Genomic DNA, 27,787 nt, shown 5'->3' on the forward strand with positions numbered 1-27,787 from the left:
GTTTCATAAAAATATTGAAATTTTTTCGTAATCTGACGAGCAATCCAAGCTTTAATCGAGTATCATAGACGTATAATTAAAGAAAAAGAAAATGATTTTATTTTGCAGAGTCATAACCGGAACTAGCAGTCCACATTTCCGTGACTTTACCAGTGGACCGTGTCCCAGTCAAAACAATGCAGCCGCGCTGGCCTGCTGCTGCAGCTGCACTTAGCTTTAAATCTCCAGCAAATTATTAACGTCTGCGTGCAGTCAGCCCACCGCCTGGTGCTTCTCCTCGGCGGGGTTACGTCGAGTCACTCCTGCGGTGATTTCTCCCCTCAGCTGTGCGCATTTAGGCGTTTATTCGTGGGTGTTTCTCATCGAGTTCACGGCGACGGCTGGAAATGGAAACTGCTAACAGGCGTCTGCTGCTAGGTAGCCTGAGAGTAGTGGAGGGGAGCGGCTAAAAACAGGGATTTTTTTTTTTTTTCCCTTTCTTGTGGAAAAAAGGGAGTATAAGCGAGTTAAACACGCTCCCGGTGGTTTTGCCTTTTAGCATGGTGGGGTAGGAGGCTCCAGCGTTGAAACTATCGGGCTCATCCGACCTACCGACTCACAGCTCGCTCTCACCCCGGGGAGGCTCGTCATGGCCCCGGGATCGCTGGTGGCGGCCTGCCGCAGCCTGGCCCTCTCTACGTGGCTGCTCTCCTTCTGCTTCGTCCACCTGCTGTGCCTGGACTTCACCGTGGCCGAGCGGGAGGAGTGGTACACCGCCTTCGTCAACATCACCTACGTGGACCCGGCCACCTCGGAGCTGCGCACCGAGAAGACTGAGTGCGGGCGATATGGCGAGCACTCTCCGAAGCGGGACGCCAAGGGGGTGTTGGTCCTGCCCGCAGCACCGCTCGACCGCCAGGCCTGCGACCCCAACACCCGCTTTGCGGTGCCCGCTCAGGCCGGGGCCTGGGTGGCGCTCATAGCCCGGGGCAACTGCACTTACAAGGACAAGATCCGCCACGCTGCAGCCCACAACGCCTCTGCGGTGGTCATCTTTAATGTGGGCTCCACCAACACTAACGACACCATCACCATGCCTCACTCAGGTAGATGATGCTCTGCTTTATTCACCCCAATAAATGTGCATTTAACTCGATTTCCTCCCTCTATGAAGTGGCTTTGTTTAGCTTTTGTAAGTTGGGTAGTTTGCTGCTGGGGTGAACTATGGGGATTAAAGGTGACGTGGACAATGTTTATTTTAATTTCTTAATGCAGATGTCATGGAAAGAGTCCAACTCAAGACGTATTTCTGTTATAAGGGATGTGTTGTATCTTTCAGAGTCATTTAGTTTTATGTCAGTCCAAGGAGGAGTGGCACGGTGTTTATATGCAAACTGTCCCCAGATTCTCCTTATTTGGAAATGGTGTAGTTTAGACTAGAGGAACCACTTTTTGCAGAGCTGTATATTTTTATATAATTTTAAAGTTGTGTTTCCCCACTTTCAAAATTCTCCCATCTGTGGAGGTACCGTCTTGCTGCCACCTTCACTGGGCAGGGTGAAGCACTCACACTGGGGACTGCTTTACTATGGATGACACGGAGAAATAGTTAAGTGTAAAATGTAGATGTGTGTACAGGTTAAGACAGTGTTGGGTACAATAGCCACACTGACACACCCATTGGTTTCACTCATTTTTATATGTTGTGGTTGGTGTTTTGGTCTCACCTGTTGGTGTGTTGGGGCAAGAAGTTGCCTCATTTAGATTAGAGCAGGGGTGGCCAACTCCAGACCTCAAGAGCCGGTGTCCTGGAGGTTTTAGAGCTCACCCTGGGTCAACACACTTGAATCACATGATTAGTTCATTACCAGGCCTCTAGAGAACTTCAAGAAATGTTGAAGAGGTAATTTAGCCATTTAAATCAGCTGTGTTGGATCAAGGCCACATCTGAAACCTGCAGGACACCGGCTCTCGAGGCCTGGAGTTGGCCACCCTTGGATTAGAGGGTGAAGTGAATGGCTAGAACACTTAACAAGTTAAGTGTGAAGTTAACACACACATGAAATATCACGGTTGCACCCATGAAGCCATTCACTTTCTGCCGCTTTTCTGGGCGGCGGCAGCCTGAGTAGAGAAGCCCTTCCTCTCCTCAGCCACCTCCTCTAGCTCTCAGCTTTCTCAGGCCAGTTGAGAGACATAATCTCTCCGTCATGTAGGGACATGACATGAGCCTACCCAGGGCCTCCTCTTGTGAGGGCATACCCGAAACACCTCACCCAGGAGGCATCTTAATCAAATGGTTGAACCACCTTAGCTGGCTCCTTTTATTGTGGAGGAGTAGCCGACCCTGAAGCAGGAAACTTGCTTCAGAAAGTACTCTCTCAGACTCAAGACTCCACAGCATTGAACTGAAGCTTGCAGTTCTTGTTCTGCTCCTCGGCCTTTGTGAGCTCATCCTACTGACACATGAACCAGTTCTCCACCTGCTGCACGTTCTGGTTAGAGTGTGCATCTAGCTCACTGAGGTCTTCACATCTAAACAAGGTCCAGCATCTTCAGGGTGGTGGAGTTGGAGAATTGCACAGTCTGATCAGCGTACTGGCAGGAAGCACAGGCGCTAAATGATTGTCAGTAGTTGACCTTTCAAAATAGTCCCACAAGGATTTTTTTTGGTAGTAAATTGAAAAAAGAAATCACAAAATACACACCATGTAAACCAAAGTATGGGATCTTTCCTCTTAATATTTTAGTTCAGTCTTATTGCCACAGCCGTATGAAATCAGGCACCTAGCCATGCAGTCTGCTTTCCAAACAAAGTGGCTCTTTTTAAAGACCTCGCTGAATTTTGAGCATGGTGCTGCAAGAAGTCTGCTCGGGAAAAGTTTATGTTGGCTACACGGGTAAAAACACCCCAGTTCAGGACAGAGTGTACAGTGATTTGAGTTCATTTATATTCATGGTTGTGACACTCTATATGTTCATATTTTATATGAATATTAACATTTTCCTCATGAACTGATGCGGGCGGGCATGCATTTGAATATCTAAAAAGTGAGTTGCACAGCAGATTCAGGCAGAAAATCCAAGATTGTCTAGCAGAAATGTTGGATTTTGGAACAAGGATGCAGGTTTGTTATAAAGAAATCCATCATGTCTAAAAACGTTAGTGGATTTTAATTTTCTTCAGCACCTGTAGTGTTTCTGTTCAGTGCGTGGCTCTACCCGTGCTGTATCCGATTCAATTTGGCAAACGATGCTCTTTGTCTGATAACTTCATTAAAATGCTCCACACTCACTTACTGTGTCTTTCAGCTCGAGTCAAAGAGAGTTTTTGGGCAATAAACTGTTATCTTGTGGAAGTGAAACTGAACAGATGTCTGTAGATGACCTGTATGTAGAAGGATCATTAATGTTGCAGTCATCTTTGTCTCCAGGTCTTTGATGCTCAGATTTGTACCACAAACACACCAGGATACATCTGCCTTTCATCTCCTTTGACATATAAGGCGTTCATTCTGTTAGAGTACTGTACAGACTCCACCCCCTCATTTCTTTATATTTTGCTAGGAAAATGGGAAAGACCTGCCTTACAACATGCAGTATGTAACAGGTGGTACAAATGAAATGAAAGTCAGTTTTTGATATGATGATCTTGATCCGTCAACACAACCTGAATTATCTTAGGAAACTTTCTTGTAATTTCTTTAAGTCGTCTTCAGGAATGGTTCTCCAGGCTTCAGTTTTGGGTCCTTTTAGTTCTGTTCTTTGTTGCGATGATCCCACACAACTTTAACAATGCTGAGGTCTGGGCTCTGGAGAGGCCAGTCCATGAGTGATAATTTTCAACTGTGTGTGTTTGTTTGTTTGTTTTTTTTCCTTTTTTCTATCTGTGTATGCTTTTACTGTATTGGCTGTGTGTTAGGTAAAATTGGCATGCTGAAAAATGAAGCTGTCATCAATCAAACGCGTTCCTGGCAGTACTGCATGGTGGGTTATAATCTGACAGTACTTCTCTGTGCTCATAATTCCATCAGCTTTGAGAAGATGCCCAACACCACTGGCTGAAATGCAGCCCCAGACTGAACTGGAGATCAACTAAAGGGTCAGATGGATCTCGCAGATCCGGAGTCGGGTTTTTGCTTTTTTTTTTATATATTTTGTTTTGAAGCCGGCTATTTCATCTTTTATCCGCCACTTGTATAGTTTCCAAAACATGTTTAAGGACTGAGAGATGCTGATTATTCAGCTAATAACTCCTTAGGGATCACTTTGTTGGTGCAAAATATTTAACGTCTGTCGGACTGTATTTTTCAAACTAAAGAATTGGGAACAAATTATGTGCTTTTGTAACAGGCTGCTAGTAACAAAGTGCCTAAATACAGGATTTAAAATAGGTTCTTTGATAAGTTGTGTTTTTTACGTTATTATGTGTTATTTCATTGGTCCCCTGAGTTATGTTGGTCTTCTTTTCATCCTTAAATGATTCATAGGTCAGTGTTAACAAACAGCAAAACATTTCTGTGAAACTGGTCTGGTACAAGGACTGATCTGAAAATGCGTGAAAGGCAGCCAAAGTCATAAGAAAAATGTTGAAAGACCTTCAGAGAGCCTGCAGAGCTGTTACTCAAGACCAGTATAAGCAAAATAAAGGGAAGTCTGACTCAAAATGTAAAGAAATGAGGACAGGCTTGAGACTTGTGCACAGTGCTGTATGTGTGGCACAGTTGTACTTACAGGCATAGTCGCCCATCGAACAGACCATTTTCAGTCAGAAGACCCCCTCTGTGTAGTAACTAGAGATGGCACGATACCACTTTTTTATGTCCGATACCGATATCATAAATTTGGATATCTGCCGATACCGATATGAATCCGATATAGTGTATTTTTTAATCAATAAAACTGTTTTTTTTAATATCTTGCTGCATTTTGTATAAGTTAATACTCAAGTTTAAATAAACAACAACACTAAAGCTATTCTGTTATACCTGTATGTAAAAAATACACTGTGCCCAAAATATTTCATAGTTCAGCAACACTGATCAATCTAATAAACTTAAACCTACTCCATCCTCCCTATTCTGGTATTTTAAAGAGTACTTAGCAGAAATATTAAGCAACCCAACTAATAGGGTTGCAAACTCCCAGCAAAAAAAAAAAAACAGAACCACCCCCCACCCTCCGCCTCACGATGCTTAATCGATGTAATCAACTTTAATTTGATGCAGGATGAAAAAAAATGCACAGAAATAAATTATTTTTCAAGAATAATTAAATAGATTCAACATCTTTCTTCTACAGAATTGCAGACTGCACAGATGGTACCTTCCCAAAGGAAAAAGTACTATAGCTTACTAGGGTATATTAGACTTAACAGTTACTATATACAGTAATGGACTTCTATACATTTTACATCAGATTAAAACTTTGGGTGTTAGATTCAGATAATTATTTATTAAAAGCTAGACATTTTAAATGAGAATAAGAAAGAAAAGTATGTCTTTGTGCCCCCTTTTCCCTGTTCATGCCCCATCGGCCCCCCTGGCTAAACTTTGCTAGATCCGCCCCTGCACAGTTACCAGCCGTCAGCTACGTAGAAAAGGATCCTGGTGTAGAAAGTAATATTAAATAAATTCTAACAACAGCTTATCAAGCTTAAACGTGCTGCTGTTGTTCAGCCGCTGGTTTCCTCTTTCTGGTGCAAAGTGGACCAAAAACAAAGAAGAGAGACGGACTCGCGACAGAAAAGCCGATCAGCTGATCATTGATCAGTTTCATGACTGAAGTAGCCGCAGGAAGGGGAGGGAGGGAGAGAGAGAGGCAGTCGCTCCATATATCGGTTGTTAAGCTTAGCGTGGGAATGCTTTACAAACATTCAGAGATGAACTTACACACTTGCTTTACTTCTCTCTGGGATAACTTCCTCGGAGATGAAATGCTGGTTTGGTAGCGAGGCTACAAATACACACAGCCGCTCTATCATGTGAGCACACTGCTCCGACTGCTACGGTTATGAGCCGAGTTACGCCGTGTCGCAAGTTTTGTGAGGTGCTTTTTTTGATATTTAATGGATCGGATTACATTTTTTATTTCTCGCCGATATCCGATCCAGTAATTTAGGTCAGTATCGGACCGATACCGATACGTAATATCAGATCGGTCCATCTCTAGTAGTAACAGTCACAAATGCAGACTCGTTACACGTTGAATGGGCTCATTGCTGCGGACTCAACCACCAAGGGCCCTTTCTTTGAAGCTGTGTTTTGTAAAGTTTTGTCAAGTCTTCTCTCTTTTGTTTGAGATTTGAGTTTCAGGATATGGCTCATATAAAAAAGAACATTTTGGAGACTTCTTAACAAGAAAGTAGTAATTTTTTGACCTTTTATTTGCATCCATTGGGTTGGAACAGATAGAAATCAGAGATTGTCTCAGAGTGCTGACTGAAGGTCTGTGATGCTTCTTTATCAATTTATTTCCACTTGTTAAACGATGCTGTCAGTGTCCGTCATCCACACAGTGCCTCTCTGACAGAAACAGACAGGATTCCCAGCTCCGCTGCATCCACAGTGACTGATTATGGAAAACAGGCTCCTGTCATTCGATTATGTCCAGAGAAACTCCATGTGACGTTTGATGTTGGTCACGATTTAGCGCTGAATTACATAACAGGGCTGACTGCTCTGTAGCACCGTAAGTGGTGGTCTTTTGAGTCGCTCTGCTGCTGAGTGAAGTAACAGCTGTTTCTCTGACAGCTGGGAACTCCTTCAGGGATCCCTGGCAGGCCTACACACCCAAATTTAGATGCCATGAATTCAGGAAGGGGGGGGGAAAAAAGCCCTGGGTGGTTGGTTTGCTTTAAATCCAGTTTTTCATGACGTTTTCTGTGTCAGGGTCATTTTCTGCAAATCAGTCTTTGCACAGTTGAGCGCAGGTTAAATCATTTTTCCAGAAGTTCAACAGCTGGCCGGTCATCCACAAGTTCAACGACGCTGTTTGTTGTTTGGACATGTAATCACTTGGCTTCTTATTAAAAGCTGACTCACGTACTTGGTGAGGGCCATCACATAGTTTTTACTTTAGTTTTTGCCAGAAAGTCAGAGATTCTGTTATAAGATTGCTGCTGAGACTTCACAGGGTGCCGGTTTATCTCGCAGGTTGAGCAGGCGACCATATGCCACAAAGGCTAAATGCAGCAGCCTGGGTTTGACTCTGACCCGAGGCCCTGCTTGGCTTCCTCCACTCTTTCTCTCCTCCTGCTTTCCTGCCTCTTCACCGCATTATATAACAACACAGTAACATTTTTGACTGGAAACTGACTTCACTGATCAGCAGAAAAGCTGCAGATTAAATACTCGCAGTAGGTGAGGATGAATCATGATTAATCTGCTGATAAGGCTTATCATGAATCATCTGCAGAAGGCGGGCAACAGTGCAAAATGTTTTTTGTTTAGAGTGTGGTCTTGAACCTTTGTTCCTTTATCAAACAGTCTGTCCTAAACCAAAAGATGTTGTTTACTGTCCAATCAGCTGCGTCCAACATTTATTTGCAGGATTTTTGCTGCACAATAAGGAAAAATTAACTTTCTCCAAATGAAAATCATGAGAATTGCAGTTGAACTGGTTTTTGCTAAACTTTTCTAAGTGGGGTTTCTTTTTTTTTTTTCTTTTTTTTTTCATTGAGCAAAAAACTTTGGTTCTGTTTTGTGTTTTATGAAATGGATTGAAACAAGCAGGAAAATTATTTGCTCGCTGTTAATAATTCCAGTATAATGCTGACATATTTTAACTGATTCCTGCACACTATTAGAGCAGCACTGCATCGATGTGCAGCCTGGACCGCACCAGCAGCTCTCTCTACCTCTCCAGGCTTCTGCTGCTGTTTCAGGAAGTCTAGCAAACACAAACAGGCCTCAAAAATGTGAAGTTGAAGGTATGCAAACACGGGCAGCCAACTAAAAATATGAGTATAAATAAGCTGAAGAGGATCCTGTTCAGCATGCTGAAATGACAAACAGTGAAGTTAATGTTAGAAACATGAGTGCCGAGGGTCTGCAGAGAGGTAATGCAAACATTAGTAAAGTGAAGCAGCGGTCCAAAGACAAGTTTAACTGACTGATTCATAATGTGTGGATGGCTCTAACTTACAGTGGTCAACTTTGTTTATAAGCACATTTAAAAATAACAAGTGTTAACCAAAGTGCTGGACAAATAAAAAAAAAAAAATGAAAAAAAAAAAAAAAACCACAATAGGAGCGATAAAGAAACATAATACAGAAAACAGACTGATCAGGTTTAAGTACGAAGGAGTAAAAATGAATTTTCAGACGGGGTTTGATGATGTTGCGTTTTGGTGAAGTTGTAAGTTGAAGGGTCAGACTTTATAACACTTATTAGTAAAAAAGCATAGCATTATTGAGGCAGTGCAAATTATTTAATCCCAACAAAAGGCTGTAATCTGCTTCATGGTACAACCAGAAGCATCTGGTCAGCTGACCTCAGTGATCTTTTGGGAATGTGCATTAGAAGATCAGAAAGGTAAGAAGGCGCAAACACAATTTAATGACTTAAAAACAAATAAAGTCTTCAGATAGTTTCTAAAATGCTTTGGGAGCCAGTGTGAAGAAGCCAAAACAGGGGAAGTGTGGTCTAATTTGTGTGCGCCTGTCAGGCATCGAGCCATCGCATTTTGAATAAAACAGCTATAGACGAGAAATGAGTGTCTTGATTTGTAAAATACGCAGTAATGAGGTGCTGATGTGACAGAAAAGGCAAGAGAAAAGGGAAGAATTTGCTCCAGTTTTGAAATGTGATTTTGAAACTCTGCTGTAAGCAGTAACTGTTTTAATTTATTTATTTTTAAATAGTTCAACCAGCAGAAGGACAGATGGCTTCATGCCTCTGTCCTTATGTCCAGAATGGTACACAGTGATCATGTAAAAGGTCCTGTCCTACATTTTGCCCAAAGCCGAGCTCACATTTGTCCTTTTCCAGGCAATTCTTTTAAAGGCATGTTTACTACTGACCCTGTAGGCATAATACTCCTCAGTACAAACACTTTGTTTTTGGTGATTCGATTAATTTGTCCTGGATGTGGTTGCTTGTAGCCATTCTGGTGTCTCAGTGGATTTTTGTGTTTTTTATTAGTTTGTGCAGCACAGCCAACCAGTGACAACAACACTTTCTATCTGTACCCATTACTATAACCTGTGAACTGTGTCATAAGCCAAGTGAGCCACTGTGTCCCTGACATTCTGTTTCTCGCCTAAATAATGAAGTTCGACTTATAAACATGAGGGAATCCCAGTCACAAGGCCTTTACTGTTTTCTCCTGTATTCTGTCTCTTCTTTTCTGTCACACCACAACCGGCAACCAACCTCACTGAGCCTGGTTCTTTGAGTTCTGTTCTTGGTAAAAGGGTTTCTTCCTCCCCACGGTCGCCAAGTTCTGGTCACAGGGGATAGTCTGATCATTGGGGTTTTCCTGTAATATTGTTGGGTCTTTACAATTTAATGTATTTAGAAATTGAATTGATTGATGTGGACAAATCAACTCTTTACCTCTTGAAAACCTACGAGGAATAACCTGTTGAGAGGTTTCTGTCATATTTCCGACCTGCTTATAGAAGAAAACGAGGTATGGGTGGTCTTTGCCTTTGCAGCCACCCTTGGAAAAACCCAAACAGTATTCCAGTAGTCATGATTGGATGGATGGATACTTTATTGGTCCCATGAGGCAAATTGTTGTTACAGCGGCATGATAAAGAGTAAAAATAGCGCAGCCTACAATAGGGCTGTGCGATATGACCAAAATCTCATATCCCGATATAAGAATTCTATCGTCCCGATAACAATATAAATCACAAAAATGTAACATTTTCTGTAAATTCTGTGACTCTCGGGCTGCGCGTCATGTAGCTGGAGTCCAGTGTTTTAACCGATGCATGAAACTATACATTTTTAGACATAAGTTGTAACGGCCGCCGTTTTCTTTGTATTTATTACACGGCGTGCTGCGGGGAAAAGCCTGTTCTAACGTTTGAGTCTAAGGTTTATTTTTTAGCACCTGGCGGCTCTTTTTTACTTCTCATCCATAAATAATCTGCTCTTTCACGTGATTCAGTTTATTTTGAAAAATCTCAACAGGATCTTGAGCTTCATTGTGAAAGGTTTATGTGGAACATAAACAAGCAGACACGCGATGGTGTCACCGTCATTGTTGCTAACGACAACACATAAAAACAGGCGCTTGTCCATCCTTAGTGTGGTTATATTAAATATAAGAGAAAGAGAGAACTTTAAGAAATTAATATAGCCACTACAGTGACCATCAAAACGATGAAAAAAATATTGCCGTAAACAGTTTATTTTGCGACACCACGAAACAAATGATAGCATAAAATGAAACAATAGACATTTTTATATCGTCAGCCGATATATATCATTATATCGAACAGCCCTAGCCTACAATAAACAACAAATAATACAGTTAAAATAAAAGTGACACTGGCACTCTGGAAAACTGAGACTTTATTGAGCTTTTTGGTCAATTTCTGCCAAAATAAGTTGATGTGACAGAAAAGTGATGCTAAAACATCCACATGCAGGATTTCTGGTTGTAGAGGGGCTTTAAAAATCTCTGATATCAGATGGAAATCAGTACTGTCAGAGTGAAAAGTCAAGTTGGTGAATTCCTCTGTTGGTCAGGAATTCACTCTGTGCTAATCCACCTGGAAAAAAAAGGACTATGTGGAATCAGCTGCTTTATCGTCCCACCGTTTATCCGGCAGATTAGTTCAGAGCTGCTGATGACTGCGAGCTGAATCAGTCTCACTGTGGTCTAAAGTTAGAAAAATGACATAACACCTGAAATACAGAAACATTTGAGGAGGAGCTTGAAGCCTTCACAGATCTGAAGCTTGTCTGCTATTGGTTCCATGGAGAGATTTACTTTGTTTTTACTGAGTGTTTTTAAAAAAACAAAACAAAAACAAACCCTACTAAAGAGACTGACCAAATTGCAGTTATTTATCATGTAGTTTGGAGGTTTAACTGGAAAATAAATTTGCAGCATGGAGGACAAGTGTGATTGAGTCACTTTTCTCTTTGTGCAACATTTTAGTTAGTTGTCAATAGTTATAAATTATAAGCAGAGAGAAACAAATCTTAAAAACGTTTTTTGGTCCATCCCATAAAAACTTCATTTGAAATTCTGTTTTTGTGTTAAAGGGTTGGGATTGTGTAACTTCTGAGAGATTTCTCACAACAAGTATAGAAATACAAATTTGTGTGGGGGAGAGAGGCACATCGATCCCAGGGGATTATTTTTAGGGCAAGACTAATCAATTTTTGTGTTCGTGTGTTGGTCGGGGTCATGTGAGTTCAGTGCAGGCCTCGAGGGAGTTTTTCCTAAACTGTGGTCAGCTAGACTGTGCTTACTGAGCAAATATACTGATCTTTGAGCAAACATTAAAGTTCAGCCTCAGCTTCCTTAAGATTATAATCTGAAGTATCCGCCATCTGTGTTTATCCAGGTCAAAGTCGATGGACGTTGGTCTTTCAGCTTGGAAGATTCCACATTAATGTAAACGTTTCTCCATCTATAATAAAAACCCTAAAACCTTCAAGTTACACAATAAAATAAAAATTAAATTGAACAGATATTCCTGTTTTAATGAACAAGGAGGCAAAATGCTTGAAATGCATTTATATAATGGTGGCAGTAATTGATCCCTTCATCTTTAGTAATTATGCTGCTACTTTGCAGTTTTTAACAAATTAAATATCCTTTGTTTTTTTTGTTTTGTTTTTTTAGTTAATGTGTCTCCAAGAACACTGTCTGCAGTATAGCACCAAACCATGACAGAGTTTTTACAGATGGGTACAGACCTCCCTCCTTACCTCCTCTGTACATACTGAAAATGATTGTTAAAGCAGAAATTTAAATTTGTGTTCATCTCTCCATCAGACCTGTTACTGCTGATTTTTTTTTTTCCAGTCCAGCTGTGTAATTTGGCTTCTTGAGAGCCACTTTTCCACTGACAGCAGCTGGATCAGCTGAAGGGTCTGACACATGTCTCAGCTCCAGTGTCAGATCTTTGTTGGATTTGTCTTTGCTCCCCTCCTGTGTTTTAAGACCATGACTTTCAGGTGCCCCTCTCCTCATATCTGAGAAAGGTCAGATATAAGGACTGCCCTTAAAATTTGTAAAGACCTTCAGAAAGCCTGGAAACCTAATCCTCAGTCTCACTTTAAACAATCTGGCCTCTTTGAAGCAAAATATAAAAAAATGATGGGCAGGTAAGTAATTTTGCACAATATTATCAAACCCCACCAACTATTGTCTTGAGTGGATAATCTTGGCTAATTACTTGAAATTCTGGGGCAGATCGGGTCATTTTATTCACTACTTTCACATTTCTTTGTTACATTATTTGATCATCACCAGATTCATGTAGCATGGGTAGCTATCTGTGGGTAGCTTGCTAATTTTAATGCTAGCAAACTCATACTGGAGTTGTCTGGCTTGGCTTTTGTTAGCTGATGTGATTTGTGTTGCAAAAGTCAAACAGCTTTTACCAGTTGGTAAGTCCTGTAACGACATGGAGCAAAAATGTTTACGTAAACATGTTTTTGTTCTGTACAATAAAAACAGATTAGTCTCACATTAGGAGTTCTGAGGTTCGAGATTCAAATCGTAAATATATCTGTATGAATCCGCCTTATGCTTCTGATGGTTTTGATCTGTGTGTAAATGAAGAAGAGTGTGGACTAAGCCTTGAGGAACTCCTTAAGCAAACTGTGAAATAGAAAAAACGTACCTTTATGATGGCCACACAGGAATTAGAAGTTGAAGAGAAGTCGGGAGAAATATAATACTGTAGCTGATTTACTGCACCTTACATACCCATTTGCATGTCATGAGGAAGAGATAAAATATTTCTGTTGCTATGCTCAGGATGCTCTGTTACCGCTATTTTGAATAAAGTTACTGTACAAACTCTGACACCAGCCTTTGCTCCCAGTTTCTCCTGCAGTTAATCCCAAGCTTGTTGTCAAACGTTTGCCTAAATGTGCCAATGTCTGGCCATAAACTTGTAATGCGACATTCTTGTGCCACTTGTGAAAGAGTTTCTCCTTTTTGGGTGCATTTTTGTAGTTAAACACTTCAACGTTGCAGATGAACTTGTTTTTACTTGTCAAATCTGTATTGTGGAATCGAACTTTTACTTCAGAGCTGCAGATAAGTCTTAGTCTGGTAGCAAACCTTCCTCTGGGATATTTTTCTGTGCGTTCGGGGTGACACGAGGGTGCGTTTGTACTGAGTCAGGCCTCAGTCACAAGGATGGCCTCAACTCTAAATCAAAACAGCCCAAATGACAGGCAAATACAAATTAAATTTTCTCCTCAGTTGTGCAGAACTGAACTTGCTGTGTTCATGAGTCTTTGTGCATTTGTGTATTTTCAGCTTCAGAATAAGCAGCTGTTGAAGCTTGGAGTTGTGGTTTGGCTCGGAGGTGCAGCTCACAATCCTGCGCCATGAGCATCCTTTAGCAGCACACCGAATCATTACCAGCTGCACACCCTGACCTGACCCCGGAGTTCAAAAATGTTACTCTTTTTTTTTTTTTTTTTTTTTTCTCTTCAAGCCCTTTGAGCCCACAAAAGTGCCAAATATTTGTCCTAGATCAGCACTTCAGGTTGTAGGTCTAACAAGGTTGGACAGTAGTGCAGATCATTGTCATTGATATTTGTGATCCACTAACATTATAAAATATTTTGGCCTGATTGTTTCTGTTATTTTTGTTTTTTTGCCAGTTGTGCGGTCTGCCTTCTTGAGAAGTCAGCTTGGTAAATTGGAAATGGAAACATTATGTAAAGAGGAGACATGGGGCTCAAATTGAGACAATTAACAAAGAGTGCATGTGCACAATAGTTTCACAACATTTCAGCTTTGTGGTGGCAAGCATGCCTACTGGGCGTGGAAGTAAAATGTCAGATATTTGTTCTCTTTCCCTTCGTTAAGATAGAGGCTTCGAAAGAATGTTGGAAGCATTTCAAAGGAAGCTGCTAAGGGCATGACTTCTGGAAGAACTTTGGCGTGAACCAATGAAAGCTAGAGTCTGATTGGTTATCCTGCACCATACATTTAGATATTAACACCTAATGTGAGTGGTAAATGGACAGGTTTTTGTTTTCCTTCTTAAGCACTCAAATGCATTATACAACTTGTTTTTCCTACGACAAAATGCTTTCTAACATTCACACGTGATGAACAGATCGGAGAGCAACTCAGGGTTTAGTGTCTTGCCCAAGGTATACAGTCAGTTATCAAACTACCAACCTTCTGATTAGAAGATGACCCTGCTCTATGTCCTCAGCTATAGCTATCCCATTCCTTTGCTTAATCAACCAAACGTTCCCTTTTCCTTTTAAAGAGGTTTTCCCTACTGAAAAGTCACAGTTTAGTTTAACTCAAGCCAACGAGAATCTTTGATCAACAAGTTTGATCTAGAACTACTTTTAGGAGTTGAATGTTTCTGCCTCCAAATGACAGGATCCCTTATGCCCACAGATATCTCCACCGCTGTCCTTTCATAGGATGGTCTTTTCAGTGAGAAACGCCCCACCTTCCGGGCTCAACTTCCTAACAACAACCCCGCATTTCCAACCATTTCCACTTTTTATTGATTTATTTTTAAAAATCTAGTTCAAGAAAAACTTCTGTTACCACACACTTGAAAAAAATTCTATTAAGTGCATGATGATTAAGTTGATGAATAATCACAAAAAATAAATATTGATCAGATAAATCTGACTATACCGTTTGATATCAGTATCACATTAATCTGGTCCTCTGGACATACGTGAGTACACTGGAAACAGGAGCTTTGAGAAACCTGCACCTTTCACAGACCCTAACAGGGTCACAGAGGTCTGTGCTCTTCTGTTCTCTTTCCCTTCACTCCCCCAGTTGTTGCAGATGGATGCCCTCCCTGAGCCAGTTTCAGATGGAGCGCTCTTCATCTTAAAAAGGAGCGTGTCCCACCCATAGCTTCCAGGTTCTTATCAGGAATCATCTGTTTGTTGGGGTTCTCTCTCTGTACGGTCTTTACCCTGCAGTATAAACAGCCTCCAGATGACTGTTGCTATTAACTGGTGCTGAAATAAAAACTGATAACAGGCTCAACCAGCACTGTAAAGAAAACTTGGCTTAACAAAAGCTTTCCTGCTTTTCACTGCATTTTATTGGGGACCAAGTACACTCCTGTTACTGTGAACTTTTCTGTCAAACTCGCATCAGTTGGTTAACAAACACTTTGACACTGAGAGACTTTGTAATTGTAAGAAATCTTCTCTGTGTGTACTTCAAATCCATCATTTTGAACAACAAAAATCTGTGTTGGTGTGCTGTGGTTAAAAAAAACAAAACAAAAACAAAACAAAATCTCTGATAAGAGAAACTGACTGTGATTAAGAGGTTTCTGCAGTAATACCTGCTGTAGGATTATAGAAATCCTGCAATAATCCTATAGTAGTCGCAGAGTCACTTATATAATCTTGTGTTCAAATTCCATCCCAATGCTGAATATGCAGTGCATCACAGATCGTGTATTCAGAGTATTTTTAGAGAGGCAATCCCTTGTGCGTGGGAGAGGAGCTGGTCTCCATGGTGATGGTGGGGGGATTTGTTGGTGTGGTGCGGGTGTGTTTGTGTCGAGTACGAACTCTGAGGTCACCTCCACAACAAGGTCGAGTGAACACGGTCAGTTTTCTGGACACTGAAAAGGTAAATAAATTAAAAGCATATCAACGCATCCATATCCATAAACGGTGTTAAATAAATATTGAAGTCTGGCTGAACTCATTGCATAACATGCAAGTAAGGTCATTTGAACACTGATAGTCGATTAGTTGATTGGAAGTTATTATTTCTTCACAGAAAAACTGAATTGTCTGCAGCTTAGCCGCCTTAAATTTGTAAATGACTGGAAACAATATATTTGAGTTTTAGATGCTGTTCTGGTAAAACGTTTGCTACTCAACTCTACTGGCCTGGTACCAAACTACTCGCAGCCAGGTACCGGTCCGTGGCCCGGGGGCTGGGGACTGCTGCATTATTTAGTCTGTTCAACATTTAATGCCTTTTAAATTAATTTCACCAGTTTTGTTCTGATTAGCTGCCCCTCATAAACTGAGGGTTTGAACAGCAGGTGGGTGGAGCTTCTATTTTTATAGCCATGTCATGCCAGTACAGGAAAAAAACTTTATCAAACAGAGCGTTTAGAGCAGCCTGAAGCTTTGTGCTGATAACTTCTGAGCTCATTATTTGAGCGGGTACTTAAGCTTCCCAGTTTAAATGTTTGTTAGACCCTGAAAAGGAAACACTTTTTTTTTTTTTTTTTTTTTTGGAAGTTTTCTCACAGGGAGTGGAAGTAAAGCTGGCCTGAAGCTAATGAAAACTCTTCCTTCCTTCCATTTATACTAAGGCACAGTTAAAACAAACGATGGTACGACATTGTCTGATGCATAAATGGGATAAAACTAATTGGAGGAAGTGGCAACTGTGAGTAACAGATAAAGTAGGACTTGCTTGTCTGGGGTTTTTCCTACAGCGAGCTGAAGGTTTAGGAGAAAATGGTCAAACCATGTTAGTGAAGAGTGAAACCCCTTTTGGTTTGGGATGAATTAGAAAGAAGTTTTAGAGCAAACCAAAAAGTGTAGCACATTTGTGTTAGGTTGTGCAACCCTGTTGAGACAAAGTTTCCAAACAATGTTTTATTTGTTTTTTGAGAAGAATGTTTGGAGTTAAAACTCTTGGCTCCTGAGCAGCAGGAGTCAAGAGTTTGTAACTTTTATAAGACTTAAAAATGCACTTGTTCACTCAAAGTGGAGCAAATAAATCAGGCTCTAAAATTGATGGATAGATTCATGTTGTGTTCCAGCCTTTTATCTATTTGGTATTTACCGTAAAAGACTAACCAAATTTTTTGCATACTCGAGTCCACATCCCAAAGTACTCACAGCTTTAGGTCTCATTGAATTTCTTTTAATTTGATCCCATCACTCTGTTCTCTTTCAAAAATGTGTGACTGGAATATTTTTTCATTATATCGGTTTAACTTGGCAGGTTTTCATCTTTTTTGCAGTAAGCAGTTATGTTGTATTAATCACACACATCCATTCACCGTCTCAGAGGATTTTATTTCTCTTAAATTTGTGCAATACAGCCAACCAGTGACAACAAAACCTATTGTCTTCTTTCTGTACTTTATGGATTAGGGTAACATGAACTACACTACAAAGCCATACTAGTGACAGAGAAAGGAGACTTAACCAAAAGGAAGTGTTTTGGATTTAAATATAACTAAATATCCTTGCTTCAATAATATAGATTCATGTTTTATTCATCTTGATATTTGAAATCTATTCCTGTTCTTAGTAATTGGTGGTTGTTGCTCATGGAGCTCTAAACTTTCATTTTTTTAATTTGACAAATATTTTGGGCCAAAATGGTGACATTGATGATCTTTATATATTGACACCTTTTCCTACATCTAGAAAAGAAATGATGAAGTCTGAGTTCCTCATGAAAGCTTTTTGTTTGTTTTTTAACTTTTTTTTTATTTATTTTTTTACACAAAATGACTGGATCTGCATAGGACGTTAGTGAGGATAATCTCTGCCTTGGAAAAATTAAACATATATTCTAATGGTCATCAAAACCACATCTTTATGGATTATATATACTGACGGGCGTTAAAGTTTCATTGCAGCTTCATCGACCTAAGGAGTAAAATTTAAATACTGTTTTTATGTTTGTCACTGACTAAAAGTGTCACTGACTTCTCACCTGTCCTCATCTTCAGGTGTGAGCGAGGTCGTCGCCATCATGATCCCGGAGCCAAAAGGCCGTGAGATCGTATCGCTGTTGGAGCGAAATGTGACTGTCACCATGACGATCACCATCGGGACGAGGAACCTGCAGAAGTACGTGAGCAGGACGTCTGTGGTGTTCGTATCGATCTCCTTCATCGTGCTGATGATCATCTCCCTCGCCTGGCTCGTCTTCTACTACATCCAGAGGTTCAGATACGCCAACGCGCGAGACCGGAACCAGGTACGAACACGGGTCTGCGTCTCCTGCTGTTCTGCTTAGTTTATGAAGACAGAAGGAACAGGTTCTAGTTATATGATGCTATGTTAATGAGATGGTTCAGAAGAAAAGGTTTATCTTTTACAGGATAAGCTTAAGAGTAAATAATACAATTTTTATCACTTCAGGGTTAGTTGAAGCAAAACATTTTTTTAACTTATCTTTTAAAAAGTGTCGTCATTAATGTAGTTCATCTCTGCTGAATAACAAACCCATTATTTGAAAGGGTTCGTTTTCAGCTTGTAAAACATGAATCACAATTTACAAGCTCAAATAAAGTAAAACTCACTGTGTCTCTCCAGCGGCGTCTTGGTGACGCAGCGAAGAAGGCCATCAGTAAGCTGCAGCTTCGCACCATCAGGAAGGGCGACCAGGAGACCGAGCCCGACTTTGACAACTGTGCCGTCTGCATCGAGGGCTACAAGGCCAACGACGTGGTCCGCATCCTGCCCTGCAGGTAACCACAGCCTCAGAAACGCCTCACGTAAATGTGGAAGTAAGGACTGAAAGATGGGGATCGTATTATGTTTGAGGACTGAGTGCTGAGTTTGAATGAAGACTATCAGGATAATATCTTCCATACAGTGTCAGTGATTCTTTTTTTGGGGGGGGGCTAACTATTCAAGCTATTTTAGTATTTTCATGGTGTTTTTGAGTCAGTTGGTGTTCGTCAGGCCACTGTAACCTGCAGGAGCTTTGCTGCCACAGAAGAAACAGTCATCGAGACTGAAAAAGACCTTGGGGAGTCTCCTGACGTCTTCACGCTGCAGCTGTCGCAGGTTATGAGCTCAAAGTGTTAGTCTGTGCAGGGAAATGACTCAGAGCTGACACGACAACTTTACTCTGACTGTTAGACAGGGATAGTGTGTTTGGGTTACTGAAAACAGCAGACTTTTAATGCTTTATTTGCTGGTGGGTTACGCTGTCTATAAGAATATACCATGTTTTAATTAGCAGTGATGTGAATAATCTATGTCTGTGAAAAAATTACTAAGTAATTACTTAGTGCTTTGAAATAAATGTAGTGCTGCAGGTGTCAGTGCTAGAAAGAGGAGGACAAAGATTAGAAGACGTTTAATAGTAATGGAAACTAAATAAGACAGCTGTGGTTTTAACTTGTTCTCACTTCAGTTGGGCTGTTTCTGCAAAACAAAGTGGGCGTGGACAGCAGCTGAAACGAGACCTCTCTTCATGTTTAAGCTTACTGATCGGTGGTTTGATAACTTACTGGGTTGTGCTGCTGCTGTCGACTACAGGAAAAACATGTTGGCTCCACCGCACATCACTGACTCGGTTTTTTCTGCTTGTGTGTCAGACTAGACAGGCTGCAGTCCCACCAGAAACAGTGACCGCATCCGTCTTTGTTGTGAACAGCTGAGCCTGCTGGGGCTAAACTTTAGCCCTTAGTCACACAGGCTGGTTAGCAACCATCTGGAAACCTATGGTAACAAGAGGAAAGAGGGATTTCTGGTAATATTCAGATGAAATCAGTTGCACCAAAACTCTGCTTTTGAATGTTTCAATCACAAGCAGTTTGCCACTGTTGTCTGTAGTGTCCTTGTCTACAAACACTCAGCATTTCACTCTTTGAGCTGTAATGAAACTTGAAAAACTTGGACTTCAAAGTAAAAGTTGTGCCTTACTGTTAAAACCAACACTTTTAAAAGGGTCAGCTTTTACTTTGAGGGCCAATGGCATCTTTTCCATTTTTGCATTGCACTTCTGACTTTTTCACTATCACTCGATGAGTAGTTGCTGGATGTTTGCAGCCAAATCAGCAACTGCAACAGTCGGCTAGTATCCGAAGCAGTCTCGAAGGTTTTCAGCACAGCACTGCATACCTCTCAACCAATTTCAAACTACCATCTGCTGAGAACCTCTAGAAAACACTCGACAACTTGTTGCTGGACACACACTTTTCTCTAGTGAGCAGCGGTTATCAGAGGTTCACTAACCCTCCTCTTGGCCTGCATGAGTGGGACTTTAGCAATCGATTTGACAGCGATTGGGAGCAAACACTGGCAACCTGTGGGGAATACACATTTTTCCCTAGCAACTGGTGGCTGCCAGACGACTGCTAATTGGTCATTAGGCCTTTGTGACTCTGGGCCTTTATTATTCACACATGTACTGCTAAATGCATTTTACAGTCCTTGTAAAATGTTTTATCTTATATGGGTCACTATGAACAGTCTCTTTAGTGGTAAAATACTAAAATATAAATAAAATAAAATAAATTATTGCGGGTTCAGCCTCTTTCAGGTGCTTCACAAGTAAAGTTGTTGTTGACTCTGATGGAAACCCCGTCACTGACCAAGGTGAACTTTAAATTGACCATCAGGCCGTCGTCTGTGCTGAACCCTGGCATGTTTACCTTCTGCTTTTGCATCTTCTTTTGTGAAAACTGAGGGAAGAACGAGAAGCATCCAAATATTTAAAAACACTGATCATCATCACTGGTAAACTGTTCAAATACCAGCCAGAAAACGCCCCGTTTAGTGTTTATTGTTCAGCCCTACGCGAAACTTGTTGAATGGAAGCCGTGATCGTTGCGGGCAGAGTGGACCTTTTATGAAATTGTTGCCCGTCTTGTTTTCATGTGATCACAAAACCACTGTGTGCCGATGGAAGCTGCTGAGTTGCGCTCAGGGCAGATTGTTTTCTTGTGATCAGAGGAAATGTATTTTTGGTTGTGACTACAATGACTATTTGTTTTGACCCCACAACACTCTGGCTGTGCGGCGCACTGTATGAGATTACGAACCAAGTTTCATGGGATAAAAAGCATGTTTGCGCAGATTCTTGTGTGCCTGCGCTAAGTGAAAGCAGCTGTGATGTTTGTCTTTCCTCACAGCGTTTTTCTAATGTTTTCAGATCCACAGCAGAGCGACTGATTTCACCATATTTTATTGTTTTTCTTCTTTGCAGACATTTGTTTCATAAGAGCTGCGTGGATCCGTGGCTACTGGACCACCGCACATGTCCCATGTGCAAGATGAACATCCTGAAAGCTCTGGGCATCGCTGTGAGTGTGAAACTGGGTTTTATATTTCCTAGAGTGAGCACAGAGCAGGATATGCAGCCCTGAAAGGAAGTGATTTTATAGTTTAGGACGTGTTTACGGCTGGTTAAATAACAGGTGATGATAATGTCCTTCCTGGATCTTTTCACATATGTTCGCAGATCTATCGTAGCAGCCCCGAGTCATGCATCCTCTGATCCGTAATGGTAGCTGAGGATAAGACACGGGCGTCAAACATAGGGCTCAGGGGGCAGAATGAAGGCCGCAGTCCTGTCCACTCTTTAGAGTGTGAAAACTGCAAATAAGGAAATTAACTTTTTAGTGAGTTTTGTCCTTAAGAAGGGATCACGTCACAAAACTCCAAACTGTTAATTTAATCTAAGCCAGACGTCTGAATCATTCTCAGTTTCTTACCGACAGAGACCTAACCCACTGTCTGTCCATGCAAGTGATACATAAACACACAGAATATGACGTGTTTTCCATGAAAGTGTTCATCATCAGTTTTGGAAATGCATAATTCATTAAATGAATGTTTTCTGAGTCTGTTTAAACTTTCTCACTTCTAAAGAAAGATGAACGACTTGCAGTTCTTTGAGACACTCAGCAGATAATATCCACTTTAGACCAGAAGTTGGGAAACTCCTGAAGCTGCAAGAAACGATTGCAAAACAGAAAGTGTTCGTTTGTTCAAAAACTGAAGGGAGAAAACATACAAACTTGTATTCGATGACTGCAATTTAAATGGTCCTTTACCAGCTTTACTAGAATTATTTCTTTTAAGATGGTGTAAATTTTTTTGAAACTCTTCTCTGAACCGAGTGGTTTCTGCCGTGGTTCAGGTCTGCTTAGAAACAACATGACCAGGTTTGCATCAGGGGTTAGTGAGGGTGGTCTCTGCCTATGGAGAAACCTATGAGTGAGGGCCACAATATTGATGCTGTTTATCATATGTCCCTGCACACTGGTGTTTTTAACCATTATTTGCGTACTGGTTTATTGTATTTTCTAACTATTATTGAGGCATGTCTCTCAAAGCGAAGAAGCTTTAGTCCACCACTGCAACAACAGAGAAGCACACAGTAAAAGTACACACAAACATCTCAGCCAAAGGTCACCCCACTGACTTACATCTGCCAAGAAAATCACATTTACTTGCATCAGTGGAGAATATTTGTCTGACAGTTTGTTGCTGGCAAACTGTTAAAAAAAAATACCATGGCCCGATGTTGGACTGGCCATTAAAGCAATGAATAAAAAAAGAGTAGAGACCTAGTATAAAATGTTAAATAGTGACAGTTATAACACAAGAGTGTCATTGGTACTGGAACTGTTTACTTTACTACATTAGACATTGTTTTGTATTGTGTTTAACATTTAGGTTGAATTTGTTCAGTGATTTAAAAATTACTTTTTATTATTTTCCAGTAAAAATATTTTTTCTGTGTTGGCAACAGAACTCAGTCAATCTGTGACGCTCAGTGTTCAGAGCTAAAACGTTTTTAAGCTTTGAAGTAGAGGTTAGCTTGTGTCTCAGAACAAAGATGTGAAGTTTTGACATAGATCGAAGAAACTTTGACTGTCACACATGTTGTTGGTTGGTTAGACCCTCACTGTATCTTAGGTAGCATGACATGATGTCAGTGGGCACCTGTTGCTGGACAATCACACTGTGGCGTTCTTTCATGTCGCTCTGCTACAGCTGAACGCAGACTGTCTGGACGACCTGCCTCTGGACTACGACCTGGACCTGGGCCGTGTAAGTGGGGTGGGCGGCGTTGGGGCTCTGGCACTAGAAGCGGTGGTGTCCGGGGCATCCAGCGACGGCACGCTGAGCGAGGGCGGCTCCTCTGTGGTGCTGGACCCCGGCGTGCGGCGGGTGGGGCTCCCACAGGACTACCAGGACCCTGACACCCTGAGGGACAGCCCTGTGACCGCCACCACAGACACCCACACAGGTGACTGTCACACTCCATCTGATGAGTGCTCTTACACTGACACCCAGTGGTGTCTCTGCCCCATAACTCGCTTCAGTCATGGCTGCTGCAATTCACACTTTACAGAGCTATGTGATGCATCCTCACCCTTATAACGCCCTTAAACTTCCTCTTTATTTGATAATCAGCACTCTATTTGAGTGACTGCAAAAGAGGAAGCAGAAATACAATTTTAGCTTAATTTTGTTGAATGAAAGTGTCCCATACTACCATCTGTTATAGAAACATAAAGCTAATGTGACACTTTTGGCAGGATTTTGGTGATGTTTTCATTTCTCTGTAGAAAAACATGTTCTCTTGTCTTGTCCTGGAAGTATTACTACCATGTCTGTGTCATGCTTCAATGTCATCCTTTCTAACATCCTTTCGACTGGTTCTTATATACCACTATTCTGCTCTACTTGAGCACTCAAAGCAAGTCTATACACAACATATCCCATTCACCTACTCACACACACAGTTATGTAAGCAGTTTTTTATACTTCTAAGTGCTTTCTAACATTCATACTCCAATGAACACATAGGGGGCAACCTGGTGTTCAGTGTCTTGCCCAAGAATACTTTAGCATCCAGACTGGAGCAGGGCTCAAACCACCAACCTGCCAATTAGATGACCCGCCTGAGGTCCTGAGCCACAGACATTAACACTGAGTCTTAATTCTAGGTTCTGTTTAGCAAAACCAAGATTGGATTGCTCTCAAATGACTTTACATTGTTATTGTAGACCAGAACAGCTGGTTGTACCTGGCCAAGTTTGGACTGCACCTATTTATCATCACTTTTTGAAGGGGTTTCACACAAGACTTTCAGACAGCCGTGAAACTGAAAACTGTGAACCCACTCTGTAATCTGAATTAAAAACAAAGTTAGGTCTCCAGAAACTCAGGAATAGCCCTCTTTTTCTCTCTTTCAGGTGAGCTCCAGCCAATGGCGAGCAGCGCCTCAGTGGCATCATTTGTCATCGCTGTGGAAACGGGTCTGTCAGATGAGGAATTGTCTTTGGAGCAACCTCAGTTGGTGGACAAGTCCTGAGAGCAGCACAGCAGAACCTAACCAGAACCAGCCCAAACCAGACTCTAATCAGGTTCAGATTAGCTAAATAACAGACCTGACTGTTATATAAAAAAACAAAACAAAATGATGAAAGAGAAAAAAAATGTATCTGAACCAAACCTGACCGCATTCGACTGAGCTAAACCTGAGCTAGGCCTAGGATCTGGTTCTGGTTTTCTCTGTTTCCAAGTGGATGCTAAACCCAGATCCAACACCAGGGTTCTTCTGGGCTCGTCTACATGGATATGTGATACAAGATTTCGCCAAACCAACTTGTCTGGACCAGAAATATTGGAACTAAGTTAAGTGGGTGTTTCCAGTGTGTCTCAGTCCTTTCCTTGGTTCTTGATTTAACCAGGTTTTTTCTCCAGTGCAACTCAGTCTGCAGATGTCTTGGTTAAATGCAGCTCTGCCTCAGTTTCTAAAAACAGCCAGACTCGCATCTTGATATCCTTACGAACCTTTCGTTGACCCTGACAAGCTTCCGCAGTATAGATCGAGTCCTTCATTTCAAATGCCACCAAACTTTTCAAGACTTTTTTTGGTCTCCTGACTTTGAGGACTTTCAAGCAGCATTAGGTTGTATTTCTGTATGCAGTCCGTGAATATAGATTAAGGTTTTGTTCGGTAACTTTTCTCTGGATCTCCTGGAATATTCTGTTACCTGGTTTTCCCGAATAGGGAAGCACAACAGCTAAACCAATCATGATGGACTGCTCGCTTCCTCTCCAGGTCCGCATTATTAGAAAACTCTGTTAAATCTGCTTATTTTAATTTGCCTGCAAAAAGGCCAGGCACTGTTTCGTGATGTGTGTGTGAGTATCTGCGGTGGATGATTTACATTTTGCAAAGGTGGACATTTATTTTGAAAGGACACAAGCTACTCTGAGCAGTGGCTTTTTTTCAGTCTGTAGTTTATGTAAAGAGGTAGCTTTGTCCTGAAATAATTACTACCACAGTTTGACTGCAGTATTGAACGGCAATTACACGCAGTATTGTTTTATTTTAATTTCCCCCCCTTTTTCCCCGTCTGTGTTATTCTAGGCTTCGTTATCTTAACAATACTCTGACAGTATTTAGTTTGGATGCTTTCTGTCCACAGTTGGGTTTCCAAACAGGGTTCCTATGTTTGTCTGCAAGAGCGATGACGTTTAAACCACATTTTGGTTTGTAGATTACGGTTCTCCACAGAAAATTCTGGATTGTTGTAGCGGTGGCATTTCAGTACAAGAGGTTCATATGGAGGCAATACATCGTGCACCCTGGGTAATCGGGTCAATAGACATCCTGTTATGTTTCAATCAGCTTTCAAAATATTTAAAACAGTCAGACCTTAGAAGGTGAAAACAATTTCAGAAAATGGGATGAAAATGTGACATTTTTGAGATTTCTTCTTCAAACCCATAATCACAAAATACAATTGCAATAAAGGTAGCAGTCGAGTCCATACTTCGGCCAGTGCCGGGTCAGATAATGTTTTTATTGGCATGCCATTTGGGAAAATTCTATCACCACGGTGCACGAGAAGGGAATAACAGAAGTTTAAAAACTCCAACGCTTGCAGTCGCTGTGCTGTATTCCTTTAACATCAGAAGTTCGAGTTGGGATCGAAGTTTAGAGTTAACCACGTTCCAGCTGTAGTAGTTGGAATGACGGGCTTATTTTGTTCCCTAGCAAGGTAGAGTAATTTGGCCATAAACAGTGAATTTGTAATCTCCGACTTCTCTGAGGTGAACGTGAGATTTTCAGCTTCAGGTGGAACACAGCACGGGGACGGTTTGTTGTGGTTTGTGACCTCTGACGAACTCGTTGGTCTAAAACGGTTGTTGGAGATTCCTACTTTTTGGATCAACTCCAGCTACAAGAAGTATTTTGTTGCAATTTTTGCATTGATTAGTGTGCAATTAATGTAGAACTGATTTTAATTAGGAATGAGGTATCAACGTCTGCCCAGCCTTTAAGGTACACAGTGGAAACTCTTCCCTTGTCATTCTTCCGTCGCCTTAACCTTAACTAAGCAAACTTTGTGGCAGTCATACATCCAAATGCCACGTAGGAACCCTGTCTATAGCGTTGCCTTGTTTTGCTGTTTGACTGTCCAGCCGTCTATCCGTCTGCCTGACCACACGTGTCTGTTACCATGGCCTCATGCTGCCTTTTTTTTCCTTCTTTTTTTTTTTTAAAGACACATTTACCTTTAAACCCTGACAATCAAGGATTGGGTCCTTTACTTGCTAGTCAGGGATCCTCTCTCTGAACCTTAGGAAACCTAAGAAGCGCTTTCAAATCTGCAGTCAGCACACCACACAGTAGAGGTTAGATACTATTACTACTTCCACAGATCAAGAAATCATCAGCACCTCCTGTGAATTAAAGTACCTGGCATAGAGAAATCCTTTTAGAGCTTTAGAGACAGATTTGTGGAAACGCGTTTCATCAGGATGTGTTCATCAGCTCAAAGCCGAACATGTAAATAAATAAAGTATATAACACAAGTCCACTTTGCCACATGGCATCACTGTCAGTTTGTCAAATTGGTACGCAGACTGTGTAGGGCTGCGGTCGCATTGTGGTGTCGGTGGCACCACGAGATTCCCGAAAATGAGAAAGATTGTTGTCTATTTTGATACCAGAGGAGACGTTTATTTTTGTAAAAAAGACTGATTTCCTTCCCACCCTCCCGAGTCTACCTGTTGCCTGGATGATTCTCAATGTGATTGAGCATTGACCAATTATTATCGATTATTTGTATAATTGTACATACAGTTTGCAAAGGACCTTGATGCTATGAGCCTAAACTGTTGTTATAAGCTTCTCTGTAAAAGGTTTTGGGTCTGATTTGTTTTGTTTTTTTTCTTTCCCCTCTCCTCTTTGCTGTAACCTGATGAAAAGTGAGAGAAATGAGACCAAAGGGCAGACTGGAAAACCAGCGCTATACTGGTCCACCAGGCAAACTGGATCGTATGAGAACTTCCAATGCTTAAATAAGAAGACATAAAAAATTTAAATGTTGTGCAAGGAAAAAATAAAATAAAATCTTGTCCTGACAAGAGTAAAAGACTAAATTTAAGTCTTGTGTTTATTGTTTACTTGTCTTTTAAAACTAATTAAAAGGAAATGCAATTTGATGAACAGACTGATATTTGGAAATTCGAGCTGGTACAAATTTGTCTTCAGTCCTCCCAGTGGCTTCTTTTTCTCTCAGATTCTCAATGAAGCAGAATTTATGTTGTGAAATTCTCCGACTTTAGTTCCAAGACTTCACCTTTCCTGTCTTCATGGTTCAGCTTCAAACCTGAGAAATTAGTCCACACTAAGATCCACCAGTCACCAAGTATCCTGTAAACACTAGCTGACTGAATCTAGAATGGTGGAGGGCTGATAACACATGAAGATGACTGATTTGTATGCCTTGTCCTGGCCTATTTTCAGTGAGTGATGTTTTAATTAAAGTTGCTTTGTGTTATAAGCTTTAACTGCGCATCGACATTTGCACTTTCATCCTCTTACTGTGTGACTGCTGCCATACAGTGGAAGTGAACTGAACTCGAGCCTACTTTGAATCCGTTTCTCTTTTCTTCT

The 27,787-nt window shown here is 41.2% G+C and overlaps 1 protein-coding gene across 1 annotated transcript; it reads left to right on the forward strand.

Moving 5' to 3' along the window:
* Nucleotides 1–27,681, forward strand: LOC116319340 (RING finger protein 150-like). Its single transcript, XM_031738633.2, has 6 exons — nucleotides 1–1,085; nucleotides 17,847–18,097; nucleotides 18,436–18,590; nucleotides 21,062–21,158; nucleotides 22,858–23,113; nucleotides 24,066–27,681. Exons 1-6 carry the CDS (start codon nucleotides 629–631, stop codon nucleotides 24,182–24,184), a joined length of 1,335 nt encoding a protein of 444 aa, XP_031594493.1. The 5' UTR covers nucleotides 1–628; the 3' UTR covers nucleotides 24,185–27,681.
* The last annotated feature ends 106 nt before the right edge of the window (nucleotides 27,682–27,787 follow it).

This window comes from Oreochromis aureus, linkage group 3 (assembly GCF_013358895.1).
Source record: "Oreochromis aureus strain Israel breed Guangdong linkage group 3, ZZ_aureus, whole genome shotgun sequence".
NCBI classification, from domain to species: domain Eukaryota; kingdom Metazoa; phylum Chordata; class Actinopteri; order Cichliformes; family Cichlidae; genus Oreochromis; species Oreochromis aureus.

Excerpts from the sequence above, each read along its gene's own strand:
- LOC116319340 (XM_031738633.2), top strand. The coding sequence starts at position 629 with ATGGCCCCGGGATCGCTGGTGGCGGCCTGCCGCAGCCTGGCCCTCTCT. Across the intron at positions 1,086-17,846 it reads CATCACCATGCCTCACTCAG|GTGTGAGCGAGGTCGTCGCC; the intron begins GTAGATGATGCT and ends CCTCATCTTCAG. Across the intron at positions 21,159-22,857 it reads TGAAAGCTCTGGGCATCGCT|CTGAACGCAGACTGTCTGGA; the intron begins GTGAGTGTGAAA and ends GCTCTGCTACAG.